At 39.9% G+C, this 27870-nt stretch overlaps 1 protein-coding gene across 1 annotated transcript; it reads left to right on the top strand.

The window, feature by feature from the left end:
* The first annotated feature begins 68 nt into the window (after positions 1-68).
* C12H12orf54 (chromosome 12 C12orf54 homolog) lies at positions 69-27870 on the top strand. The gene is made up of 8 exons (XM_053558035.1): positions 69-184; positions 2453-2483; positions 2955-2993; positions 20080-20112; positions 22212-22236; positions 24130-24172; positions 26464-26757; positions 27808-27870. The coding sequence occupies exons 1-7, from the start codon at positions 120-122 to the stop codon at positions 26603-26605; spliced, it is 378 nt and encodes a 125-aa protein (XP_053414010.1). The 5' UTR covers positions 69-119; the 3' UTR covers positions 26606-26757; positions 27808-27870.

The following is a 27870-nucleotide window of genomic DNA, read 5'->3' as shown; positions in this document are numbered from 1 at the left end:
ATAAGTGCTTTTCTTGTCATCATATGCCTGCCTTCTCCCTCTATTCATTTACATCTCTTCAGGGCCTGGTGCTATCTCCATCTTCAGTTCCAGAGTCCTTTGTTTCTGTCCAAGAACAAATGGCACAGAATGCCTATCAGTATCAACAACAAAAGGCAGAAATGACATCCAGGCAGCAGAGAAGGTAAATGGGGCTAATGATGACACTTAGCATCCTTAGAAGAGCAATGGTCTCCTGCCTTCCATTTCTCTCCCATTAGCTGTACTTGCTTCCTGGTTTGGGAGGATGGGGACTTTCATGCGTCCTTCTTCTTCTCCGTTTTCTCAATGAAAGGGACAATAGCAAATCTTCATCATTCTAATTAAGAAAGTAGCCATCAATTGAAATTCTTCTACAAGTTGGTTGGGTATACAAACCAGGGACATTAATTCATTCTGTATATCCTTTATGCCCTGTACAGTGGTGAATCAAGGCCAGCCACCCAAAACCCACACTTCCCTTGACCAAAGGTGAAAAAAGAGGGCAAGAATCTGCTGAATATGAGTCCCATGTTATGTGGGTAAAAATATAATGCAGACATTACAGAGGACTTGCAGGAACAGCCCAGGCCTCAACTCTACCTGCGCAGCATGCCTACCGTGGTAAAGGGGTCAGAATATTTAGCAGAATAGACAGGAAACTGATTTGGGAACATTTAGGTAAAATCAGCAGCTTAGTGGAAATAGGATAGTAGCAGAGTTTGAAGGCAATTAAAAATTTAGCTGAGATAATCTAGCTCCAAGGCTATAACTGTAATTGTACCTCTCTCATCTCCTAAGGCACCTTGTTTGTTACCTATTTAGTTCTGCCCTTAAGAATTGTTCTATGATTTGGTGCCTTATTGTCCTTCACCCTGAGGATCTTTTTCATAATAAAAAAGACCACCTGCATGATTGAGTCATGAGACTATTAACTCTTTACTTCTTCATTCTGTACATACATGCCCAAAAATTCTAATAAAAGCCTTCTGAAATTTCAGTCTGAGGCAGCACCTATTCTCACTACTACAGGCTAATACAGTGTTCATCTCTCCAGGCCTCAGCAAATTATTTCACTGAAAATTCTGCATGTGAATTTCTCATATCATTCCTCTTTCCACTCCCAGACCTCCTGCAGTTGGCAAAGCCCCCACTTAGGGAATTTTCAGTCTGCCATGGTGAGGCTCCCTCCCACACCACATCTAATAGGTATAATTTTATGTATCAATAAATAAAAAGAGTGTTTTCAGGATAAGGGGTATGGCTTGGATTTATAGTGAGCTGTCCCCAGGTTCCTTTGAGAAACATAATCTAGCCAGCAAAGCTGTGTGCAGGAGCCATTTAATATGATGGCTCCCAGAGATTTCCATTCTGCTATCCTAAATCAATGTTCATCAAGACTTCCCTTCTAACTGCAAATATTAGGCTCAATGTCGTCTTGGGCTCAGTTTCTGCTCTCTTCTTGGTCCCCAGACTCTCTTAATTACTGGCCTTCCTCCCCACCCTTGCTTGTAAAGACTTACTGCTTCTTTTATAGCAAGAACTGTACAAGCAGGAGCCCTAGGCCAGAAATGTAAAGATCCTTGGGATCTGTAACATGATATTCCCTCCATCACCTTTCCCCTTTTCCCCCAATCCCTTCTTAGGGTCTCATACCAGGGGTCCTGAAACAATTCCAACAGGTAACCACCTACTCTTCCCTCGTCCAGTTTATTACTTTGACCTGTCACCCCTACACAAGTCTACACATAGCCAGGAGATCCATGCTGAGTTCAGAATTCACTTGATGATAGATCAGATTTGTTGTCCAAGTTTCACTTGTTTTCATCCCTCTCCATTTTGACACTTACCTGTCTAATCCTGTGTACAGCAAGACCCTCTCCCAGGTAACTTTGGCACTGATTTGGGGATATGAGCTTCAGCTGTGCTGTCAAGCATAAGCAAAAGCTTTCAATTTTTTTCCTCAGCCTTCCATCCCCATCCCCACCCCAACAGAGGTCATGAAGGAAAAAGAACACATTTTGGGAGGACAAAAAAGGAAGCAGAAAAAAAAAAAAAGGAAGCAGTTTTCTAACTGAATGTACTTTCTCAGGAAGGATCTGGAAACAAGTTAGGTGAGATGAAGAATTAAAAGTGGACACAATTAGGCATCAAAGAGAATGGTAAGGTTTAATGATGGTGACCATCACCTTTACTTCCAATGTTCCATGCTTCAGAGTTCTGGAAGTGCTACCACAATTGCCAAGATAATAGGAAAATAAGGCAATATTCTGTCCTCTCACAAGGCCCAGAGGGGATATGACAGATGGGACCCTACCTATCATTCCTGAATTTTTAGTATGAAAACTTCAAGAATTCTTGCTAAGAGTTAGGAGAAGGCTTTGGCTTATGTTCTTTGCTCTTTATCAGGTTTTTTATCATTCTTTTTTTCCAGCACATCTGCAGAAGAGACAAAGAGATCACAGGTGGGTAAGATATCCAAATGCTGTGGTTTCTTTGGAGCTTCTGATTCCTGGGGAGAAGGAAGAAGAGGCAGAAAAGCTCCCTGCAAGAACAATTTCTCAGAGGAATTAGGTTTTGTAGTTTGGGAAGCAATTGACTGGTGCATCATTGTCTACTAAGACCAGCTCTGTACCAGATAACTCCAGGGTCAGGCAGGCCATGCAGACATCATGATAAAGTGGGTAAAAGATATGCATATGAGTCTGTTTGTAACTGTCACTCACCAGCTAGATCAAGAGACAGGCAGGAGATACAGACTGGAAATGACTCAGCAAGAGTGAAGGGGGCTTTAAGCTACCTGAAAAATGGGGTTATTTCAGGTGTGCATCTTAATTCCAAGAAATATATTTTATTCAACCAGTTTCATGATGTTGCAATTTAGTTTCTGAGATAGTTGGGATAATGTTTCCAAGATTTGTTCTTTATTTCTACAGGACAGAGAAGTAAACATCACTGAAACCCTGTGGGACCAGGTGAGTACAGAGGGGTCATTTTTGACAGTACAGTGAGAGGTGGGAAGAGAGAGACAGAGCTCTGAACAAGGAGAAAATTTCTTTCTCTTTCCTTGAGAAGTTTGCTGATGGATGGAAAGGATTACTGTGCTCCCCCTGTCTTGTTCTGTTTCTCATTCAGTCCCAAATCCTTAGAATTCCTCAAGTCTATGCATCTCAGTGCCTCTCCCCAAACACCAACTGTCGGATGCTGTCCTTGGTGCAGTTTCTTCAATTAAGGTTTTAAACATCTTTAATCTCTCTGTTCTCAGTTGACTGCTACAGACTTAGAAGGACAAGTTTGGTCTTTCTCACAGGTTCAATATGACAAATTGTGCCCTGATCCCTACAGGGAAAACCGATATGTCTATGCACTACCAAGTCATTTTAGACTAAGACCTTCATGAAATCAATAAAACTTAGGCAAAATTAAGTTAAATCTAGCCTTTATTGAACATCACCTACCATAAGACACACTGTAAAGAAATAAGCATTCTTTCTCTTAAGAATCTTACAACTGAGGGGTTTTTTTAATTTTGGGGGAATCATTGAGGGTCATTGAGCCAGGTTATACTGCTTGCATTTGCTGGGTGAAGTCCCTCTGTTAATAGTGTCCTCAAAGAGATGTGTCACACCCTGTGGCCCCACACCCCCCTCCTGCCTTCCCTCTCTCCCCTCTCCATTTCCCCTTCCCCCACCATGTACTAGCATCAATTGTCCTCATGTCAGACTTGAGTACATTGGATTCTTGCTTCTCCATTCTTGTGATGCTTTACTAAGAAGAATATATTTCAGCTCCATCCAAATCAATACAAAAGATGTAAAGTCACCATCCTTTTTAGTGGCTGTATAGTATGCCATAGTATACATAGACCACAGCTTGTTAATCCATTCCTGGATGGGTGGGCATTTAGGTTGTTTCCACAATTTGGTAATTGTAAATTCAGCTACAATAAACAGTTTAGTGCAAATGTCCTTATGATAAAATTATTTTTTTCTTCTTGTTAGATGACAAGTAATGGGATTGCAGGATGAAATGGGAGGTCTAGTTTGAGTTCTTGCAGGGTTCTCCATATTTCCTTCCAAAAGAGTTGTATTAGTTTGCATTCCCACCAACAGTATAAAAGTGTTCCCTCCTCTCCACAACCATGCCAGCTTCTGCTGCTTTGAGATGTGGGCCATTCTCACTGGGGTTAGGTGATATCTCACAGTGGTTTTGATTTGCATTTCTCTGATAATTAGGGAGGATGAGCATTGTTAGCCATTTGCCGGTCTTCTTTAAAGAAGGTTCTATTAATCTCACTTCCCCATTGATATAAGGGATTGTTGGCTTTTGTTGTTGTTGTTGCTTAATTTGAGTTCTCTGTAGATTCTAGTTGTCAAGTTTTGGTATGACTCATAATATGCAAATATCTTTTCCCATTCTGATGGTTGTCTATTTGCTTTGGTTGTTGTCACCTTAGCTGTACAGAAGCTTTTCAGTTTTATTAAGTTCCATTTGTTTATTTTTGTTGTTTTTGCAATTGCCAAGGAAGTCATCTTCATAAAATCTTTCCCCAGGTTGATATCTTCAAGTGTCTTCTCTACACTTTCTTCGAGGATTTTTATTGATTCATGCCTGAGATTTAGATCTCTTATGATCTTGAATCAATTTTAGTGAGTGGAGAAAGGTGCGGGTCCACTTTCAGTCTTTTACATGTAGTTATCCAGTTCTCCCAGCACCATTTATTGAATAGGGGTTATTTCCCCCAGTGTATGTTCATATTTGGTTTATCAAAGATCAGGTGGCTGTAAGATTTTAATTTCATCTCATGGTGTTTATTTGATTCCAGATGTCTGCTTATTTTTGTGCCAGTACCATGCTGTTTTGATCACTATGGCCTTGTAGTACAATCTAAAGTCTAGGAGGCTAATGCCCCAGCCTTGTTTTATTACTAAGAATTGCCTTAGCTAAAAACCTTAGCTAACCAGGTTTTTTCTGGTTCCATACAAAATAGTTATTTTTTCCAAATTTTGAAAGTATGATGTTGGTATTTTAATGGGGATTGCATTGAATCTTTAGATTGCTTTGGGAAGAATAGACATTTTAACATTTTAACAACGTTGATTCTTCTAGCCATGAGCATGGTATGTTCTTCCATTTGTTAATATCTTCTGCTCTTTCTTTTCTTAGGGTTTTGTAGTTTTCTTTATAGAGGTTTTTTTGTTAGGTATATCTCTAGATACTTCTTTCTTTTTAAGCTACTGAGAAAGGAATTATATCCTTGATTAGCTTCTCATCTTGGCTCTTATAGGCATATAAAAAGGCTACTGATTTGCAGACATTGATTTTATATCCTGAGATATTGCTGTATTTTTTGATGATTTCCAGGAGTCTTGTGGTTGAGTCTTGGGGTTCTCTAAGTATAAGATCATATCATCACCAAAGAGGAAGAGTTTCACTTCCTCTGTCCCCATTTGGATCCCCTTTATTACTTTCTCTTGCCTGATTGTATTGGCTAGAACTTCCAGCACTGTGTTGAATAGTGGACAACCATGTCTTATTCCAGTTCTGAGTGAAAAAGCTTTCAGATTTACTCCATTCATATAATAATACCTATGGGTTTGTCATAGATGGCTTCAATCAATTTAAGAAATGTGCCACCAATGCCTATATTCTTCAGAGTTCTAATTAGAAAAGGATGCTGGATTTTAGCAAATGCTTTTTCTGCATCTATTGAGAGGATCATATGGTCTTTATTTTTGTTTCCGTTGATACGGTGCATTACACTTATGAATTTGTGTATGTTAAACCAGCCTTGCATCCCTGGGATGAAACCTACTTGATTGTGATGTATGACTTTTTTTAATGATAAGCTGTAATCTATTGGCTAGAATTTTGTTGTGAATTTTTGCATCTATATTCATTAGTGAAACTGGCCTATGATTCTCCTTTTTAGTTGGATCTTTTCCAGGTTTTGGTATCAGAGTGATGTTTGCTTCATAGAACGTGTTGGGAAGATTCCTTCCTTCTCAATTTTTTGTAATAATTTCTGCAGTGCGGGTATAAGCTCTTCTTTGAAGTTTTGATAGAATTCTGGTGTAAAGCCATCTGGACCAGAGCATTTGGGGGGGAGGGATTATTGTTTATTTGACCTCAGTGCTCAAAATTGGTCTGTTCAGGAGATCTATTTCTTCTTGTTTAAGACTTGGAGAAGGCATGATTCCAAGAATTGATCCATTTCCTCCATATTGTCAAATATCTTGGCATAGAGTTTCTTACAGTATTTGGAGATAGTCTATTGTATCTCTGTGGCATCTGTTGTTGTTTCCCCTTTATCATTTCTGATTGAGGTTACTAGAGATTTTACTTTTCTCTTTCTAGTCAGTCTAGTCAAAGGTTTATCTACTTTATTTACTTTTTCAAAAAACAACTTTGTTTTGTTAATTTTTTGAATTTTTTTTTTCAATTCCATTAATCTCTGATTTAATTTTCACTATTTCTTTTCTTCTCCTGGGCTTAGGGTTAGATTTTTTTTCTTTTTCCAATTCCATAAGATGGTTTGTGAGTGTACTGATGCACTCAATTTCTGTTTTTGAAGGTAAGCATCTAGCATAATAAATTTTCCTCTCAGGACTGTTTTTTCTGTATTCCAGAGGTTTTGGTAACTTGTGTCATCATTTTTGTTATGTTTGAGGAAATTAACAAATTTCTCTTTTATCTCTTACTGAACCCAACTATCATTCAGCATAAGGTTGTTTAGTTTCTAAGAATTTATGTGGAGATGAACAATTTTTTGGAGTTGAGCTTCACCTTTATAGCCTTGTGATCTGAAAAGAGACATGGTATAATTTCTATTCCTTTAATTGCTGAGGTTTGATTTTTATCCTTGGATATTATCTGTTTTGGAGTATGTGCCATGAGCTGAAGAGAAAAAAGTATATTCTTTTGCTTTCTGATGGTATGTTCTGTGTATGTCTATTAATCCCATTTGTTCTAGGGTCACATTTAAGTCCTTCATATCCTTGTTTATTTTCTGCTTAGAAGATCTGTCCAGTTCTGTCAGAGGGGTGTTGAAGTCCCCAACTATTAAGGTGTTACAGGCTATAGCTCAGACCCCTCAAGGTCTGTTTCATAAATCTGGGAGCATATAAGTTAGGTGCATAGATGTTTAAAATTGAGATGTCTTCTTGTTGTATTCCTTGACCTACTATGAAGTGTCCATCTTTGTCTTTAACTAAAGTAGATTTGAATCTGCCTGTATCTGAGAATAAGTTTGCAACCCCTCCTTTATCCCAATTTCCATTTGCTTGAAACACCGTTTTCTATCCAACCCTGAGTCTTGATTTGTCCTGCAGGGATAGGTGTGTCTCCTGGAGATAGCATATGGATGGCTTGTAATTTTTTATCCAATCAGCCAGCCTGTGCCTCTTCAGTGGGGAATTCAATCCATTGACATTTACTGAGAGTATCGATAAGTGTGGTGGAATTCTATTCATCTTATTATGAGATAGTTTGTTGTGTAGTTTTACCCTTTGTGCCATTGTGGAAGCTAAGCTCTGGCCTTGGCTTCTAGGTGTTTACTTTGGTATTGGTCCATTGTGGTGTTCAGTATTTAGAATAGGTCTAAGTATTTCCTGTAGAGCTGGTCTTGTTGTGGTGAATTTCCTCAATGCCTGTATATCTGCAAAAGATTTTATTTATCCATCAATTTTAAAGCTAAGTTTAGCAGGATACAGGATTCTCAGCTGAAAATTACTTTATTTAAGAATGTTGAAGGTGGATGACCATACTCTTCTGGCTTACAACGTTTCAGTTGAAAAGTCTGCTGTCATCCTAATGGTTCTGCCCTTGTAGGTCAATTGGTGCTTACTCCTAGCTGCTTGTAGTATTTTCTCCTTCTTCTTGACTTTGGACAGGTTCATTACAATGTATCTCAGAGAGGCTCTGAGACCTCTCAGAGTTCAGATGACCCGGGGTTCAATATCCATCTAAAAGGAGTGTGTCAGGATCTTTCATAACACTTGGAAAGTTTTCATTTATGATAGTCTCCAGTAGGGCTTCCATACCTTTAGAACAATCTTCTTCCTCTTCAGGGATTCCTATTATCCATATGTTTGAACGCTTCATGGAGTCTCATAGTTCTCTAAGTGCCTGCTCTGCTTTCTCTCTCTTCTTTTCTGACTCTGTAACTACCTTTGTTAACTCAAAAACTTTATCCTCTAACTCTGATATTCTTTATTCTCTGTGGTCTAATCTATTTTTGAAACTTTCTACTGCTTCTTTACATTCTCTGACTATCTCCTTCATTTCCATAAACTCATCCATGTCTTCTCTATATTCTACATATCTCTCATCTGACTTTTGGTTCTGTCTTTCTATTTTTTCATCCATTCCCTTTATTGTCTTAATCTTCCATATTTTAAATTCCCTTTCTGTCATATCCATTAATTCTTCATAGGATAAATCTTCTATAATTTATCCTGGTCCCTTGGAGGAGTTGCTCTATCTTGGTTTTTCATGGTGCCTGAATTTTTTCATTGGTTCCTCCTCATGTGTGCTTTCTTCATGCTCACTTCTTTGCAAACCTTTTTCCTACTCATTTCCTCCTTTGCTTCAAATTACCTTGTCTCAGAGTTTATGTGATGAAGAGACCTCTTATTGTGAGGCCAAAATGAGGAGAAAGGTAATGAGCAGACAGGAAGAAATGGGGGAAGAGTAAAAAAAGAATCAAATAATAAAAGAAAAAGAAGAAAAGGAATAAAGGGAAGGAGGAATGACATAAGAAGAAGAAAAAAAAAACTCGGGCTTGGCGCCTGTAGCTCAAGCAGCTAAGGCAACCAGCCACATACACCAGAGCTGGTGGGTTCAAATCCAGCCCAGGCCTGCCAAATAGCAATGACAACTACAACCAAAAAATGGCTGGGCATTGTGGTGGGCACCTGTAGTCCCAGCTGCTTGGGAGGCTTAGGCAAGAGAATCACTTAAATCCAAGAGTTGGAGGTTGCTGTGAGCTGTGATGCCACTGCACTCTACCCAGGGTGATGGCTTGAGGCTCTGTCTCAAAAAAAAAAAAAAAAAAAACAAACAAAAACTCAGAACAGGTGAGGAGGAGATCAGGAAGAGAGACTGGGAGTGGCAGAATAAATAGTATTGATCAGGATGGTACTAAGGCCACACTTGTAACTCAAGGGTATTGAGGGGGCTGGCCTGGGAGGTATCCTCAAAATTAGGTGGTCCTTACCAGCCTGAGCAGAGCCAGAATCTTCCTATGCCAAAACTAGAAAGGGAAAGAGAAGAGCAAAAACAAAAAATACTAAGTAAAAATTAAGTAAGAATGAAAATGAAATAGAAAAATTCTGCAGCATGGTCTTGCCAATACTATCTTCCTAGGGCCAGTGGTAGAAAGAAAGATCTTTTAGCTCCCTTGAGCTCAATCACTGCTGTGGCCTACATGCCAGACCACCGCTGTGTTCCCCCAGCTCTCAGCCCCCCCCAAAAAAAGGAAGAAAGAAAGAATATTAAGATAAAAATAGATAAAGGAAATTAAAATACCATTGTATCTAATAGAGGAGAGAGGGAAGTGGAGTAAAGAAAGAAAGGAGAAAGACAAGAAAAAGGGAGGGTATAATTTAGCTGTTGCAGAGCTTATTATTGTGGGAAAGATGAGAAAGGTAGAACAGTCACTGTCCAAAGAGAGAATGTACTGGAGTGAAATATGAAGAGATAAATGAGACTAAAATACTGTAACCATAAAATACAGGAGCCCTTGCTCTTGATGAAAGTAAAAATAGAAGTTAAGAAACGAACCAACCATACAAGTAAGAAACAAAATGCATCAATACAAAATATCGAAAAGCTCTAAATAACCAAAACTAAGCAACCTCAGTAACAAACAAAAGAACAATAACAAAAAAGAAAAAGAAAATACTAACAACAAGAAGAAAAGAAAAATGAAAAAAAATCAAAAAAATATAAAAAACTGAGTGGTACCCATAGCTCAGTAGGTAGGGTGCCAGCCACATGCACCAAGGCTGGCAGGTTCAAACCTGTAGTCCCAGCTATTTGGGAAGCTGAGGTAAGAGAACTGCTTAAGCCCGAGAGTTTGAGGTTGCTGTGAGTTGTGACACCATAACACTCTAGTGAGGGCACCATAGTGAGACTCTATCTCAAAAAATAAATAAAATAAAATAATAAGTATATATACATATATATACATAAAAGCATATATATGGTGGAAAAGTCCAACTTTAGTAAGAATATATTTGTGTTGTAATGTATTGCTGGATCATCAGGTAGCTGTATTTTTAGGGGATGGACAACACAGCTGATAACCTCTCTAGAACCCAGGCATAAACCAGATCCGCAATTTAATTGTCCACAGTGATCACCTGATTATTTCCTCAGTGTTCAGGTTCCTCGGGGTTGGGAATTCAGATCTCTCCTGAATCCTTCAGAGGCAGATCTCACTGCGCTGCCAGACAACAGTTTTCATGGTGTGCTGGAGACCCTGAGCCTATCACGACTAGAGGACGGAGCCTAGCAAACGGAACTAAAATGGCTATTTTGCTGTAGGGGGCCTGGCCTCATGACCTTCTCACAACCATGCTAACATGGCCCATCCATTGTTGCTGGGACCTTCCCAGAATGGCTGTCTCTACTATTGCCAAACTAATGGCAAATCTGCTCCAGCCAGCCCTCAAATCTGGCTGCTATATACTGTTCAGGTTTGCCATCTTCCAGGCAATCCACTCAATGCACTAGCCCTGAGAACTGAAAACTGCAAAAAGGCTTCCTCACGTCCCCTACCTACATGGTTCCCAGCCCTGGCTGCTGCCCAGGGCTCCCACTGCTGCCTGTGCACAAGACTTGCCTAGTGTGTCAAATCTCCTGGATGTTGCTCCAGTTCATGTACAGCAATCAGCACCCTGCCACCTTGCAGCTCACCCTGAGCCACAACTCCAGACAAAAGCTCTTCTCCAAGCGGGTGGGACTAACTCCCGTTTCTCATTCACCATGTTGCTCCATCCGCACAACTGAGATTCTTGAAGGAAGGAAAGCATGCTTGTGGCTCAGTGAGTAGGGCACCAGTCCCATATACCAAGGGTGGTGGGTTCAAACCTGGCTCTGGCCAAACAACAACAACAAAAAAAAAATAGCCAGGCATTGTGGTGGGTGCCTGTAGTCCTAGCTACTTGGGAGGCTGAGGCAAGAGAATTGCCTAAGCCCAAGAGCTGGAAGTTGCTGTGAGCTGTGACGCCACAACCCTCTACCAAGGGTGACAAAGTGAGACTCTGTCAAAAAAAAGAAAGAAAGAATTCTTTGAAAATTTATAAATATAGTGTATTTTCATATTATATATAATTTGTGTATATAATAAAGGTCATTTGATTTGTATATATTTAAAATTTGGACCTTTGTTGTTTGTTATGTATGTTATAAATATCTTCTTCTAGTTGTTTTCCTATCTTTTGCCACAAAGAAGGTTTAAATAGTAAAGCTTATTACCCTTTTCTTTGTTTTACATATTGGTAAAAAGATTTTTTTTCTCTCCTAATTATTTTATATTTTCTTCTAAAATTTTTTTATAATTTGCAAACAATTTGTCACACTTATAACTGCTTTTAATTTAGGAAATAACCCTTTTTCTAAAAATAAAAAAACTTTTTTGAATAGTCCGTTTTCTCCCACTGATTTGTAATACCACCACTATCCTAAACCAACTTCCCATACATATCTGAGTCTGTTCCTGAATATTCTTTTTTTTAATTTACTGTTGGGGATTCATTGAGGTACAACAAACCAGGTTACACTGATTGCATTTGTTAGGTAAAGACCCTCTTACAATCGTGTCTTGCCCCCAAAAGGTATGGCACACGTCAAGACCCCTCCCTCCTTCCCTCTCTCTGCTTTTCCTTTCCCCACCCCTCCCTCCCTCCTTTCTCTCTCTGCTCTCCCCTTCCCCCACTCCACCGTGTCATTAATTGTCTTCATATCAAAATTGAGCACATAGGATTCATGCTTCTCCATTCTCGTAATGCTTTACTAAGAACAATGTGTTCCACTTCCACCCAGGTTAGTACAAAGGCTGTAAAGTCTCCTTTTTTTAAATGTCTGAATAGTATTCCGTGGTGTATATATACCACAGCTTGTTAATCCATTCCTGGGTTGGTGGGCATTTAGGCTGTTTCCACATTTTGGTGATTATAAATTGAGCTGCAATGAATAGTCTAGTGCAAGTGTCCTTAAGATAAAAGGATTTCTTTCCTTCTGGGTAGATGCCCAGTAATGGGATTGCAGGATCAAATGGGAGGTCTAATTTGAGTTATTTGAGGATTCTGCATACTTCCTTCCAAAAAGGTTATATTAGTTTGCAGTCCCACCAGCAGTGTAAAAGTGTTCCCTTCTCTCCACATCCACACCAGCATCTGCAGTTTTGAGATTTTGTGATGTGGGCTATTCTCGCTGGGGTTAGATGGTGGTTTTGATTTGCATTTCTCTAATAGCTGGGCGCGGTGGCTCACATCTGTAATCCCAGCACTGTGGGAGGCTGAGGTGGGAGGATTGCTTGAGCTCAGGAGTTTGAGGCTTATCTGAACGAGAGTGAGACCCCGACTCATGAAAAAAATGGAAAAACCCAGCCGGGCGCCACAGCAAGCGTCTGTAATTCCAGCAGCTTTGGAGGCTGAGGCAGCAGGATGCCCACAGCCCGAGTCTGAGGTTGCAGTGAGCTACAACGCCATTGCCCTCTGCTCAGGGCATAGGGTAGAACTGTGTCTCGACAAAAAAAAAAACAAGGCAACTGCATTTCTCTAGTAGATAGGGATGATGAACATTTTTTCATATGTTTGTTAGCCATTCATCTGTCTTCTTTAGATAAGGGTCTATTCATATCTCTTGCCCATTGATACATGGGATTGTTGACTTTTTTCATGTGGATTAATTTGAGTTCTCTATAGATCCTAGTTATCAAGCTTTTGTCTGATTCAAAATATGCAAATATCCTTTCCCATTGTGTAGGTTGTCTATTTGCTTTGGTTGTCTCCTTAGCTATACAGAAGCTTTTCAGTTTAATTAAGTCCCATTTGTTTATTTTCATTGTTGTTGGCGATTGCCACGGCAGTCTTCTTCATGAAGTCTTTCCCCAGGCCAATATCTTCCAATGTTTTTCCTGTGCTTTCTTTGAGGATTTATATTGTTTCATGCCTTGAATTTAAGTCTTTTATTCATCTGAAATCAATTTTTGTGAGTGGAGATAAGTGTGGGTCCAGTTTCAGTCTTTTACATGTGGATATCCAGTTCTCCCAGCACCATTTATTGAATAGGGAGTCTTTCCCCCAAGGTATGTTCTTGTTTGGTTCATCGAAGATTAGGTGATTGTAAGATGTTAGTTTCATTTTCTGGTTTTCTATTCAATTCCAAATATCCATGTCTCCATTTTTGTGTCAGTACCATGCTGTCTTGACCTCTATGGCTTTGTAGTACAGACTAAAATCTGGTATGGTGATGCCCCCAGCTTTGTTTTTATTACTAAGAACTGCCTTAGCTATACGGCATTTCTTCTGGTTCCATACAAAATGCAGAATCATTTTTTCCAAATCTTGAAAGTACGATGTTGGTATTTAATAGGAATAGTATTGAATAGGTAGATTTCTTTGGGAAGTATAGACATTTTAACAATGTTGATTCTTCCCAGCCATGAGCATGGTATGTTCTTCCATTTGTTAATACCCTCTGTTATTTCCTTTCTTAGGATTTCATAATTATCTTTATAGAGGTCCTTCACCTCCTTTGTTAGGTATATTCCTAGATATTTCATTTTTTTTTTGAAGCTATGGTGAAGGGATTTGTATCCTTAATTAGCCTCTCATCTTGACCGTTAATAGCATATAGAAAGGCTACTGACTTGTGGACATTGATTTTATATCCTGAAACATTACTGTATTTTTTGATGATGTCCAGGAGTCTTGTGGTTGAGTCTTTGGGGTTCTCTAAGTATGTCATCAGCAAAGAGGGAGAATTTGACCTCCTCTGCTCCCATTTGGATGCCCTTTATTTCCTTGTCTTGCCTAATTGTACTGGCTAGAACTTCCAGCACTACATTGAATAGTAATGATGACAGAAGACAACCTTGTCTGGTTCCAGGTCTAAGAGGAAAAGCTTTCAGTTTTACTCAATTTAGTAAAATATTAGCTGTGGGTTTGTCATAGATAGCTTCGATCAGTTTCAGAAATGTGCCACCAATCCCTATATTCATCATTTCCTTCATTGTTTTCATCATGTGTATTCTAAATTCCCTTTCTGTCATTTCTAACATTTATTTATAGGTGATATCCTCTGCAGTAGCTACCTCACAGTCCCTTGGCGGGGGGGGTTGCTCTGGACTGATTTTTCATGTTGCCATGACTTTTCTGCTGATTCTTCCTCATGAGTGATTTCTTTTATCTGTTTCCTTGCCCTAATTTTCCTTTCACTTCCTCTTGATCTTTAAGTTGCTGTGCCTCTGGACTAGGGTTTTGATGAGTCCTTTTGGTACAGGACCAGAAGGATGAGAAGATTGAAGAGCAAGAGGGGAAAAAAGAAAAAAGAAAAAAAGGGAATATTGACAAAAAGAAGAGAGGCACAGAAAGAGGGAGACGGGAGCAATATAGGTGTATAGTAGGGTACTTTGACCCAACCTTAAAACCCTCCAACCTCTGGGGGTGCCAGGTTGAGTGGTTCCCTTGAGGTCAGCAGCTCTTTGCTAGCCTGTTTGGACACAGTACCCCACCTCCACCAAGTATAGAGAGAAGACAAAAATGCTATAAATCAAACCAAAACAAGCAAACAGAAAACTTTATGGGATAAAATTGGGGGGGAAACCAAATAATATGGGTAGAAACACTAGCAAAAATTAAGTTCTAATTGTTGAAAAAGACAACAATGAAAAATTATATTTCAACTAGAAAAATGAAAAACAAAAAGAAAAATCTATAGGGAAAATGGTGAAATTTTTTTAAAAAAAGCAAAAAACAAAATCAAAAACAAAACAGTATATATATATATTATATATATATATATATATCTTGCTGTATATTGTCTGGGCAACAGGTGATCTTCTGGGGTATGAGATTTTAATCACAATGCTGGTACAGCTGTACAAGATGGAGACTGGAGGCCTCTGCTGATTTCTCAAACCCTGCAGGGTGGAGAGCCTAAATCTCACCTCAGCCTGCTTAAATGGTACTATAAAATGCTAACCTGGCTAAGCAGAAGCTTTCCCGGAAAGCACTTGTCACTGGGATCACTCCTGAAGTGGCTATCCACTTACCCAGTCGGCCAAAACCACTCTCACTCTATGCCCCTGAGGGCTAAGGGTGTAAGACGTCTCAGTCCCCACCTTTAGGCTGCTCAGTCACTAGGTTACTCACTCCAGCCTGATCCTTGCTCTGCGACCCTGAGGGCAGAGCATGCCTGGTCAGTTTCTCCCACAATGGCTCTGCAAGGCCCACAGCTGAACACTATTAGCTCCTGTCAGGCTCAGCAACTCAGTCTGGAGCCCTAGACAACACTTAATGTCCTCCGCACTCTTGCCCAAGTTCTCCCAAGGTAGTTCAACTGAGTGCCAAGTCCAAAAACCCAAAACAGCTCACAGGCAAGGCCTTCCCAGTTTGCAATCTGACTGCTGCTATACTTACAGCTGCCGGCAGGATAAGACCAAACAAACACATGCAAACATTTGCCAGTTCTCCACTGCTTTTGTCCTCCCCATGGGGTCCAGAAGTCTCATGCTGACACCCTATGTCCCCAAAGGGATATTTCTGGGCAGATCCCAGCAGCCAGAGATGCCTGGAGTCTTCTCTCCCCAAACTCACCATGCCCAGTTGCAAGGAAGCTGTTACTCGGCTGCTATCTTGCTCCCAAGCCCTATTCCTGAATATTCTATATTAGATTCTCTCAACTATAGCACTATAACATTTGGGGGCTAGATAATTATTGTGGGGAGCTGTTCTGTACATTGCAGGATACTCAGAAGCATCCCTAACCTCACATATTAGATGACAGTAGCTTGCCTCCTCCCCAGTTGTGATAAACAAAAATGTCTCATGACATTACCTAACATACTTTGAGAAGGGGTTTTAAATCACCCATGGCCAAGAATCACCCACTGATTTATACATCTATTTTGTCAGTTGTACACTATTTTACCTTAAATTTATAAAATGCTTTGATATTTATTGGTATAAGACCCTCTATTTTTATTCTCAAAATTATCTTAGCTATTCTTGTTTTATGAATTTTAGAATCAGTTTGTCAAGTTTCATGAAAAATACTTTGATTTTTATTAGCATTGGCTTGAATTTATAAATAAATTTAAGAAATGTGATATGTATATATCTATATCTATATATATATATTTTTTGAGACAGAGTATCACTGTGTCACCCTCAGTAGAGTGCCCTGGTGTTACAGCTCAGAGCAACCTCAAACTCTTGGGCTTACATGATTCTCTTGCCTCAGCCTCCCAAGTAGCTGGTACTACAGGCACCCACCACAACATCTGGCTTTTTGTTGTAGTTGTCATTGCTATTTACCAGGGCCGGGCTGGAACCAGCTAGCTCTGTTAAATTTGGCTGGCACCCTAGCCGCTGAACTACAGGCACAGAGCCAGAAATGTGATATTTTTATTTTAATGAGTTTCTCCATTCATGGGAGCACATCTGGCTTGGGGATTGAATATTGTGTGTTATTTTCCTTGTCACACAGGTTTCTGGTTAACTTCATCTGCGCAAGCTCGGTGGGTCCTTGGACACAATCTGTAGTGGTATATCTCTTATCTTGTCCTTTCTGGACAAACAGGTGGTTAAGGCTTTATAGTTAACTCATGGCTGCAAGGAGTTTCTGCCGTTCCTGGGAAAGGAACTCAAAAGGGAATGCATCAGTGCCACAGAAAGTTACAAAGTTCTGGTCAGCAACTCTTAATGGGCTGGAAACTTGAAACTTAAGAGAACTATAAATAAAAACCATAAAAAATGTTTTCGAGCTTATGGAGCCAGTTACAAAAAGAAAGTCATTCTACCTCTAGAACCACTAAATTGGCTAACAAATACTGACTGTGGCCTTCAGTTCCCACATCATAAAACATAATTTTCTGAATGAATTGGGCCCTCTAGAATGAGTAAGCCTCAAAATAAACCTCTCGGATATTAAATTAATCAATCTGCAGAGTAGAGGTGTTTAGTTTTACACATTTGAATTCCAAACTGAATCCATAAAAAGTGATTTTGGGGAATATAATTGCTAATGAGCTGTTGTTTTTGAGAGTAACATGCCAAGTGGCTCTATTGCTTCCAGAGGTCTTGCTTACAGCATCATTGGGACCCTGTCATTAGCAGAGAGGATGATCATTTTCTTCTCATTGGCTATAACTGGAGGGTCTATATCAAGATATTTAAAGACATAAAAATTGAATGTCTTCATTCAGATAAAATTTCAATAGCTGGGACACCATTCTGCTTTGCATGATGTAAAGAGGGAGAGTGCTTTGTTAGTAATGTATTTTGACCTGTTCTGATCATCTTAGGGTATTTCAACAAAGATTTGAAAAGAACACAATAGCCAGATTCTCTCTGTGATATCAGAGGTTACCAATGAAATTTTTTAAATGGTTCAAAATATCTTACATCTTCCCAAATCTGTTGACAATTATTTGAATGAGAATAATGGCTAACAGTAGAAACGGGGATGCCAGTAGCATCCCTGCTTGTTAATTAGATTTGAGAGCCTCAGACCTGTTACTTGTTGAAGAGTTATAATGCATGAGAAGAAAGCAAAAGAATGTGAGTCTGTACTTTGAAAATAAGGAATTATCCTTTCCGTCATTAGGGAAAAGACTATATTTTGATTCGTAACTAGGAAAAAGATTATATTTCAATCCTACTTAAAGAGAGCTGCCTCAGGAATTAGATTAAATTGTTTGCTGTAAATTGGTTTAAAGTGATCCAGTCCAAAAAGAGAGTCCTTGTGGAAGATAGTTGAATTACACCTTCTATAATGAATAAAATGTTGAATCCTATACAGAAAGTGTTTTAGAACTTGAAAACTATGAGTTGAAAATGAGAAATAGGCTCATTAAGCCATCAACAGGAATCTGTAGCCTTCAGTCTCCTAACTGAAGCAATGTCCTCAGTGGTAAGTCTGAGACTCAAAGCCCCACTTTTTAAAATAGACTTACTGCGTGAGCAGCTTCTTCTAATTCTATAAAAGTTGATGTTTTATTCACTTTAACAAAATGTCCTTGGTTTTCCAGCCATCTGAAAATGACAATCAAGATGGTCAGTTCTCAAACATGAAAATATCAGGTGTCATAGAATATAAATGTCTTAACATAATAACTAAGAAAATGCCAGGAAGGTTATGTTAACCAGTGTGATGAAAATATGTCAAGTGGTCTATAAAACCAGTGTATGCTGCCCCCTGGTAGCATTAATGTACACAGCTATGATTTAATAATAAAAAAATTAATTAATTAAAAAAATAAAATACATAAATAAAAAGGCAACACAAAAAAATTGTTGTAAAACCATAATGACAAAATAACATTATCTTCCTTTAAAAAAGCATGTAAGCTCTCTACTGACTAACTATAATCTTTGTTGGATAAATTGCTTCTAGTAATAGACTTAACAATGCCATTAGTGTATTTTAAATTTAAGTTCAATTATATCTTGAAATAAACCACCACTTGTAAGCATGTGAAAAAGAAAAAAGAAAATGTCACGTTTCACCATATATTGGAATGGAATAAGAGTGCAGAAGCTAGTTATGCCCGTGAGATGGCCACAGTAAACTTTCATAGAGCACAGTTGTGCACTTTCATAGAACACAGACATTTATTTGGCATTCCTAAGAGGCCGTCCCACAAATATCAGCTACTTCAACATCCCAATCTTGACATTTTAGTTGCACGTTACATTTAAAGCCTGAATATAGAGATAAGAAAGGATAATTGATTACTTTTTAGTATTATTTAATAGTTTTCCATATGGAACCAGGTAGAAAATGACTGTTAATTAAATCAATGACTGGCTTTTTGATGAAAAATGAGTAAAATTCTCCAGAGCCTCTTCTTTTAGCCCCCACTGTACAATATTATATGAAATGAGTGAAATGATCAATTTTCTTTATTCTCTGTGATTTCCAATGACCCTTCCTTTACGTTTTACATAAGAAAACAATCTTCTCAGTCATAATCCTTCACATTAATATAACTATCACATGTTTTCACAATGATTGCATTAACTAATGAGTTGCTTGTTGTAAGAGTCGGAAGACCATCCTGCTGAGAACCAGTAAATAATTGGATAACCTTTAACATAATGAATGTTGAATATGACATAACAAAATGTGAACAAAGCATTGCTGAGAGGCAAGAAATTGGTAATTGGCACATTTTACCCCTTTTACTATCCATTTCCCATATGTAGCCTTATAGACACTTTTGAATATCTACAAAAACTATATTTCCACCAAACAAGATACACCTGTCTTTAAGTTCTCAAACTTTCTCCCAAATAGTATCCACCCATGGCTGGATAATAAAGCAGGTGTAGATTTAGTTTTATAAGAAAATGCCTGAACTTTTTCCAAAGCGATCATATGATTTTACATTCCCTCCAAGAATGTATGAAAGTTGCAGCTGTTCTGTATTATCCTCACCAACGTTTGGTGCTGTTTTCCAATGTATTGTAACCTACATACCAATATGAGTTGATTTTAATGCTTAGCTTAGAGTAAGGACTCATTAAATGGAAATGAAAGTAACAATGGGTTTCCTTATACACTCCTGCACAGCCCAGTCCTCTTTAAATACTGTACTGTATTTGCCCCACTTACCATGTAGAGAAATGGCATCTACAAAAGAAAAGGGATGTAAGTAGAGTGGAAACCAATGAAGATCATCACTGAAGCTAGAAATTTAGTTTCTTGGCATTCACTCTCTACACCCTAAAACCTGAGAGATTATGTAACCTAATTTTCTATATAAATGCCTTTGTGTAAAGCGACAGTCTGTACTATTAATTGTTCTATGTTTTTGTCTTTTATCAGGTGCTGATGGCCTTTAAGGATATACAGAAGGAGGTGAGATTAGATTTTAATGATGAGAATTTCCTGATCTCATCACCTGTCCTTAATTTCATTTTTTCCTTATGCTATTGAGACTCTTACCAAGATTTTATATTCATTTATCTAGTAATTTCTCCCTTTAAAGAGGAGCATTAACTTATCAATTTAGACAGGTAAGGCAGGAAGATACCTAACAATTCCCTTGAGGGAATGTGGTAACGTAGAGAAAATTGTATCCACCAGAACAAAAACCTTCTGTGCAGTTGGTTGTATGACATGCTGATAAGTGGCTGAGTTGAAGGGAACCCCCACATGACATGATAAGCTTCCTTATTAGATCATGGTGGTTATTAACGAATGGCGGGGAAGTGCAAATTAGAAACTAGGGCTAAACTACTTGGATAAATAGAAATAAATCCTCTTTCTCTGTTCTTCCTCCGTGCACCTTTCCATCTCTTTTCTCAATACTGATCAAGTATCTAAACAACATAGTAAAGCACATACCCTATTGTGGGCCTGCACGTACCCTATTGTGGGCCTGCCACAGATACTGAGTTATTGTATTAGCCTGCTCAAGTTGCTGATGGTGCTTTGGTTCTACCAAGACAACCGTCACATCTTTTTTTTTCCTCTTTGTTAGACTGAAAATCAACAAACACTATCTGTGCAATTACTTATGAACAGGCTATTTATATAAGCTAGAAATGTAGGAAAACACATAACTCGCGGCAAATGCAAATATTCTAAAGCTAGGGCAAACAAAAAACTTGTTTACAGATTTCTTAGCTTTTTGTTCCTCTGAATAAAGATATAATTTCATTAAAATTAGAATTTAAATATAGCACGCACCTCCTGTGGTATTAGAAATGGCAGCTTGGGAGGAATGACAAGAAAGGGATTGTTCAGCTTTGAAAGTAAGCTTTCTCTATTTCCCTATCTGGATCACTTTTGGTAGAACTGAGCCCCATCCTATGGTCCAAAAAGCCATATCACTGTATCATGCTGCTATATTTGGGACTTACTCTGAAAATTACTGCCTCTGAGCACCCAACTGTTGTTCTTTTTCTGTTCTTCTAATTCAGTAGTGTAAAGATAAAAAACAGGATCGCTTTCATTTTAAAAAAGAAAGAAAGAAAGAAAATTACAGCATATGCCAGGCTGTGGGTAAAAGGAAATACGAGACAGATTTTGCCTCTGGGGTCAGGGTGCCTCTATCCTACCCAGAACATTAGTCCCCCGCAGCTATTGGGAGGAGGATGCTTATCTGTGAGACTTGTTTGTCCATTCCATCCTCTCAGGGCCTGCGTATGAAGTTAGCAGTGGGTGACCTCTCCTGTGCAGAAGCTCTCCTCTGGTGCTGCTTCATGGAGTTGGTCAGATATAATCCCTAACCCCACAAATCCCTCAGGCAAAACAAATACCTTAGGCCCAAACATATAAGGGAAATTTGTGTGCTTATATACTCAGGTAAGAATAAAGCTAAGAAAGAGGCAGCAGGGTAAGGTAGAATTAGAATGTGCTTTCTTCTTATTAGACAAACATAAGACCCGGCACTAGAACTTCCTAAGGCAGAAAACCATCTAGTTGGCTCATGTGAGCTCAGAGGGCCCAAAGTGTATCATTGGCAGCTACTCTTCCAGGTAAGAAGTATGTTTTACAAGGTCTTTTGCAAGTACTTACAAGGTTCACTACAAAGAACCGCTGGTGGCTGAACAAGGAGGGTAACAGAGCCCAGAAAAGGCGCAGCAGAAAGACCGGACAGAATAAAATAGGGGAGGCCATGGTGTGAGTAATTAGGACTGTGAAGTAACGAGCTGTGTATCTCCTCCCTACAGAAACCATAGCTGGCTCCTATTTATTTATTCATTATTCAAAAAATACTTCTTGAAAATATACTGTATACAGGACATCATCTTAAGTGGTTCGGTGTTAGAGATACAAAGACAATACAAATTCTTCTTTCAGGAAACTTAGGATTTATTTCTTCTTCCAAGAAGTCCAGATTTCCCAAATAGACTTCCCTGCATTTGAGTGATTCTATAGCTGGTACAATGAAGGTCCAGAGGAGACCAGCCCCATGGTCTCTGACTCTCTGAAATCTCCTTATTTTTCAGCTGCAGGAAGATGCTCGGATTCGAGGTAAAAGAGCAGTATTCCAAGGTCTGGGTAAGGAAACAAAAGAGGGGATTTGGTAGAGAATAAGGACCAGTTTATCCCAAAGTCTTACCTCAGAATCTTCCACTTGTCCTAGAGCTGAGGTCCAGATGCTCTTTACCTTCCCCCCACTTCAGCCAGCCTGGAAACCAGCTTTCCTTAAAGCCTCCATGCACGCTGCTAGTCTCTCCTCTGTCCAGCCTAGTTACCTTGTGTAACCCATTTGGGCTGCTATAACAGAATACCATAGATTGTGTGGTTTATAAGCAGCAGAAATTTATTTCTTATAGTTCTAGAGGCTGACATGTCTAAGACCAAGGTGCCAGCAGATTTGGTGTCTGGTGAGGGTCTGTTTCCCAGCTCACAGGCAGTGTCTTTTTTGCTGTGTCCTCATATGGCAGAAGAAGCAAGGGTGCTCTCTAGGTTCTCCTTTTATTAGGGCACTAATATCATTTATGAGGGCAATGCTCTTATGACCTCATCACCTCAACACAATCCCACATCTTAATATCATTGTGGGGATTAGGTTTCAATATATGAATCTGGAGGGGATGCTGGCCTTCAGTCTACAGCACCTGGACAGGGATGGAAAGATCCCTTTCTCCCTTGGAACGGCTATTGAGGGCCTAAGGAGACATGGGCTCCTGTCCACAGAAAAGAGACAGCAAGGACAGCGAGGAACAGCTTCCCAGGGCTGGCATAGGGATGGAATAGCAGGGATGTCAGAATGGAATAATTATTCAGGGTGGTCAAGTTACAGTTCTCAAAGGCCTAGATGCAAATTCCAGCATTTTGAGAAAATACTCAAAACACTCACGAGGCTGGAGTTAGAGCATAAAAACTGTATTTGCAGCACCTCCCTTTACGTATCTAGAAGAGAATTTAAAAATCAGAGCTTTTCAAACTTTTGCATATTTACAAATCACACCTGGGTCTCTTGTTAAAAAGCAGGTCCTTATTCAGTAGGTCTAGGCTGGGACTTGCATACCCCAGGGAAGAGCTGAGGAGACTTCAGCTGTGGGCACAAGAGGCAAGGAAGGGAGGAAATCTAAAGGAGATTCTGACTGCTTTTGGGGTCTATCTGGTATTCCAGCTCCTTCACAAAACAGTGTTCACAAGAGTACAAGTCTTCTTGGGGGTCTTTAAATACATGCAGTCCAGAGAAGAACTCTTCTGATTTTCTCCAAGCCTGATCAATCACCTTCACCAGAATAAGGAACTATGGCCTAGCATAATCCATTGTGAGATCTTCAGGATTATGGGATACTTTACTGGATGTTGACCCCTAATTGGCAAAAGGTTAAACAGGGCTAAATTTACTTCTGCTTGGAGGATATTCTCCTTTATCCAAGGAAGCTTGATTTCCAAAGAGGCCACTGTAGAGTCCTGGAAATATCCAACTGATTACCCAGCCTGTAAAAATGTGGATTTAAGATCTAACTGCTGCTGTTGTTTACCTGCTGCCCAAAAGACTGGGAGGTGAGGGCAAGGAGGGTGGCGTTTAGGGTGGGAGGAGGTCAAGTCTCATTGTATCCATTGTCCATACAAAAAAAAAGAGGGGGGGGGGTATAAGAAGCGAGAAACTAGGGACTTGTTCCCATGGCAGTGCCACATAACTGAAGCATTTGGCCAAGTCTTGTAATGTCCAGCACTGACTGAACAGAGCTACAGTGACCATGATTCACTGTGCTTCACAGATAGACAGGTATCTGGTGCCACATTCTGCCTCTCTGAGAGTCCTGTGTCCTCCGTGTCCCCACAAGGCTTGCCTCTCCCACATTGAGTGGCTATATTCCAAACTAGGGATGTGAGCCTGGCAACTGGGGAGACATTTCCAGACCCCTGTAAGTTAATGACCCCTTCCTGTGTCCACCTCAGGGATGAGCTCCACGACGCCCATGTCATCTGCACCTAGGACTGGGTAAGTGGCCCTATTCTGATAGTCCCCAAAGGAGATAGTATCCTCCTGGATATGGATATGTGGCCAGGAATGAGAGCTATCTCTGAGCCTTGAACCTTCAAAATCCTGTACTTCCAATAGGCAGCTCTTCTAAAGGGGCAAGAGGTGGTCCCTGCATCATCTCTTCTGAGAGTAAACTATAGACCAGGGCTTCCTCCTCTATCCTCAGCCCAATCAATAATAAATCCCTGGAATCTTAGGGCCAGTCCTGAACTTCACAGTACTAGACTTCGGGAAACTCTCTTTAGGCAGGTGAGGGAATGAGGGAACATAGAAAGAAAGAATGCTAGATAGGACAGGAAAGCCATGAAGAAGGAGTAAAGAATCAGGGACTTAGAAAATTATAAGGAAAACTGATAAAAGTTTGAGAAATCAGTGCCCTAACATTCAGAGATGTTGATTTCTTTTCCATAAGAACAAGATGAGGAGAAAAAAGATCAAGTTACCACATCAGAGATTTAATTTAGACATCAGGAATGATTTCCAACAGTGACAATCGAGATACAGAGGACTGCATAGTCAAGAAAGAGGGCAGTGCCATGTTCTTCAAAGGGCTTTAAAGATAAATACTTTTTGTAAAAAAAAAAAAAAAAAAAAGTCAGCTTGACATATTTCAGGTATGGTTCTTCTTGAACCAGGAAATGGAGAAGGGGAACTCCTTAGATCCCTATTTGAACAGAATTTGTCTTATATCTCAGACAGTTGGCTCTTGTGAAATAAAAACATTCCTTTTGAAAAGATAGTTATGCTTTAGCTTGCTCAGTGCTGAAACCATAAGAGGAATAACTAAAAGGTTATTTTATATTTATATAAACTATAAATGCAATTATTATAAACTTTTACATATAAAGAACATTTTGGGCTCCGCGCCTGTAACTCAAGCAGCTAAGGTACCAGCCACATACACCAGAGCTGGCAGGTTTGAATCCAGCCCGGCCCGCCAAACAACGACAACTACAACCAAAAAATAGCCGGGCATTGTGGCAGGTGCCTGTAGTCCCAGCTATTTGGGAGGCTGAGGCAAGAGAATCACTTGAGCCCAGGAGTTGGAGGTTGCTGTGAGCTGTGATGCCACAGCACTCTACCCAGGGTGACAGTTTGAGGCTCTATCTCAAAAAAAATAAATAAATAAAAAATAAAAAGCATTTTGGTTTTTTTTTATTAAATCATAGCTGTGTACATTAGTATGATCATGGGTCACCATACACTTGGTTCGTAGACCGTTTGACACATTTTCATCACGCTAGTTAACATACCTTTCGTGGCATTTTCTTAGTTATTTTGCTAAGACCTTTACATTCCACATTTACTAGGATTCACATATACCCTTGTAAGATGCACCACAGGTATAATCCCATTAATCCCCCTCCCTCCACCTACCTCCCCCCTCCCTCCCCTCCCTTTCCCCCTTCTCCCTAGTCTTAGGTTATAACTGGGTTATAGCTTTCATGTGGAGGTGTCCTACATTAGTTTCATAATAAGGCTGAGTACATTGGGTACTTTTTCTTCCATTCTTGAGACACTTTACTAAGAAGAATATGTTCCAGCTCCATCCATGTAAACATGAAAGAGGTAAAGTCTCCATCTTTTTTTAAGGCTGCATAATATTCCATGGTGTACATAAAGAGCATTTTGGATTGGCCAAAACCGTTTTGGATCTATGTTATTACTTTTTTTTTTTTTTTTGTGAGACAGAGTCTCACTCAGTCGCCTTGGTTTTGAGTGCCGTGTGGTCATAACTCACAGCAACCTCAAACTCATGGCTCATGTGATCCTCTGTCTCAGCTCCTGAGTAGCTGGGACTACAGGTGCCCGCCACAACACCAGCTTTTTTGTTGTTGTTGTTGTTGTTGTTGTTAGAGATGGGGGTTCTCACTCTTGCTCAGGCTGGTCTCGAACTCCTAAGCTCAAGCAGTCCACCCACCTCGGCCTCCCAGAGTGCTAGGGTTATAGGCATAAGCCACCACACCCAGTCTATTGTTATTTAATTTTAATATTCCTCTAAGGCAAACGGTAGGAGTTTTCCTGATGAAAACATAGGCTCTGATAGGTTACGACACTTATCTCCTAAAGCCCAACAAGGACTTTTTCATGTGGACCACACAAGGAATCACGACTCTGAGGGCCAGTGATGCCTATTCCTGGTGGAGTGTTATAACAAAATCTCTAAGAACAGTGGAGGCCAGGGAGGGAGCCCAAAGGGTAGGATCTCTTTCTCTCATACATCCATAACCTCCTCTTATTTGGTACAGAAGCATCAGGCCTCCTGATTGGGGGATGACCCCAAAGTTGAGAAGATCACAGTTCAGCACTGGAGACCAGCCATCAGGAGCCCGTGCCCACAACCTAAAGACACAGCTCTCTGGTCAATCAGCTTACTACCCTGGGCCCTAACTCTATAACCAAGGAAGAAGGACCCCTCTGCTTCTGCCAAGCATTTCACCCAGGTGGCCTTTCCCCAAGCTCCACCCTGCCTACCTGCTATCGTCAGAAACACAGATCTCACAGGTGCTCATCCCAACATGGGAGAGCAGCGGTCCATGCAGGTGTGGTCTAGTGCCAGGAGAAATGGGGTGAGAGGGTGGGCAGGGGAGGCCAGGGGTATGCCCAGGTTCTTTTGGTCCCTACAATCAAGACAAAGAGCCAAACAGAGTGCATCAGGTGTAGATAGTTCTGTACAAGAAGGCATGTTCATCTCTCTGTGGGACAGAGAGATAAAAAGAGATAGAAAAAAACAATAATTGAGAGGCCCACAGTTCCTTTCCGGAAAGGGCTCTATAAACTTAGATTATTGAACCTCGCCTGGGCCTGGAAAAAAAATAGAAAGGAAAAAAAATAGAAAGAAAAATAAACTTACATTATTTTGCAGGCTTAATTCAGTTCAAGAGTCAAACATAATACATCCTTTTAGACTCCTTTGCCAGGGTTTTCTGTAATACAGCACTTGAGTATGCTGCCCCAGAGGCACTACTTTAGGCCACTTCCTCAACCCTTTTCACTCACCTGACACCTAACCCCACATGGAGAAGAAGACTGTCTCAGACACTCACCCCTCGGCATAGACTATACTAGCCATATCCTAGTTATACACCTCCCTGGGGCTCATTGGAAATTCCTTTTAAAACAGAGTCTGAGTCATAGCTGATAGAGAAAAATTGGTCTCATCTGCCAGTGTCTAAGTTCAGTGACTATGTATTTTCTTGAATAGTCTTCTTTCAACTATTTTACCCTGTTTTCCCCCAAATCATCCAAATCCACAAAACATTCCAATATTTTAGCATTAAGATTACATCTTTCTAAAGGAAGACGTACACTCACAAAACTTCTGTCATTACTCAAAACCTAGCTGTGGTTTTAGATATTAAGACAAGAAGCTTACTTCCTTCCTCTACTGAAACACGGACCGCAAGTATAGGATAGCAAAGATCCTGAAGTAGAGACCACATAGAATATGGTGGACACCTAACAGAAGTCCTCCCTCAATTCCTATTGGATGACTTGGGATGGGGGCACAAAGACTGTTTTTACTTTCAGGGGCTTCTGCCTAGTAAACTATCTAGCAGGGAAGAGAATAAATTTCTTTTCTTCCCATCCAGGTGATTTGACATCTAGAACACAGCTTCAGTGGCCTGAAATAGAGGTGTTAGAAAGACATCGTC

This window comes from Nycticebus coucang, chromosome 12 (assembly GCF_027406575.1).
Source record: "Nycticebus coucang isolate mNycCou1 chromosome 12, mNycCou1.pri, whole genome shotgun sequence".
NCBI lineage: Eukaryota > Metazoa > Chordata > Mammalia > Primates > Lorisidae > Nycticebus > Nycticebus coucang.
This window is presented reverse-complemented; position numbering and strand designations above follow the sequence as displayed.

Excerpts from the sequence above, each read along its gene's own strand:
- C12H12orf54 (XM_053558035.1), top strand. The coding sequence starts at position 120 with ATGGCACAGAATGCCTATCAGTATCAACAACAAAAGGCAGAAATGACA. Across the intron at positions 2,484-2,954 it reads AAGAGACAAAGAGATCACAG|GACAGAGAAGTAAACATCAC; the intron begins GTGGGTAAGATA and ends TTATTTCTACAG. Across the intron at positions 2,994-20,079 it reads CTGAAACCCTGTGGGACCAG|GTGCTGATGGCCTTTAAGGA; the intron begins GTGAGTACAGAG and ends GTCTTTTATCAG.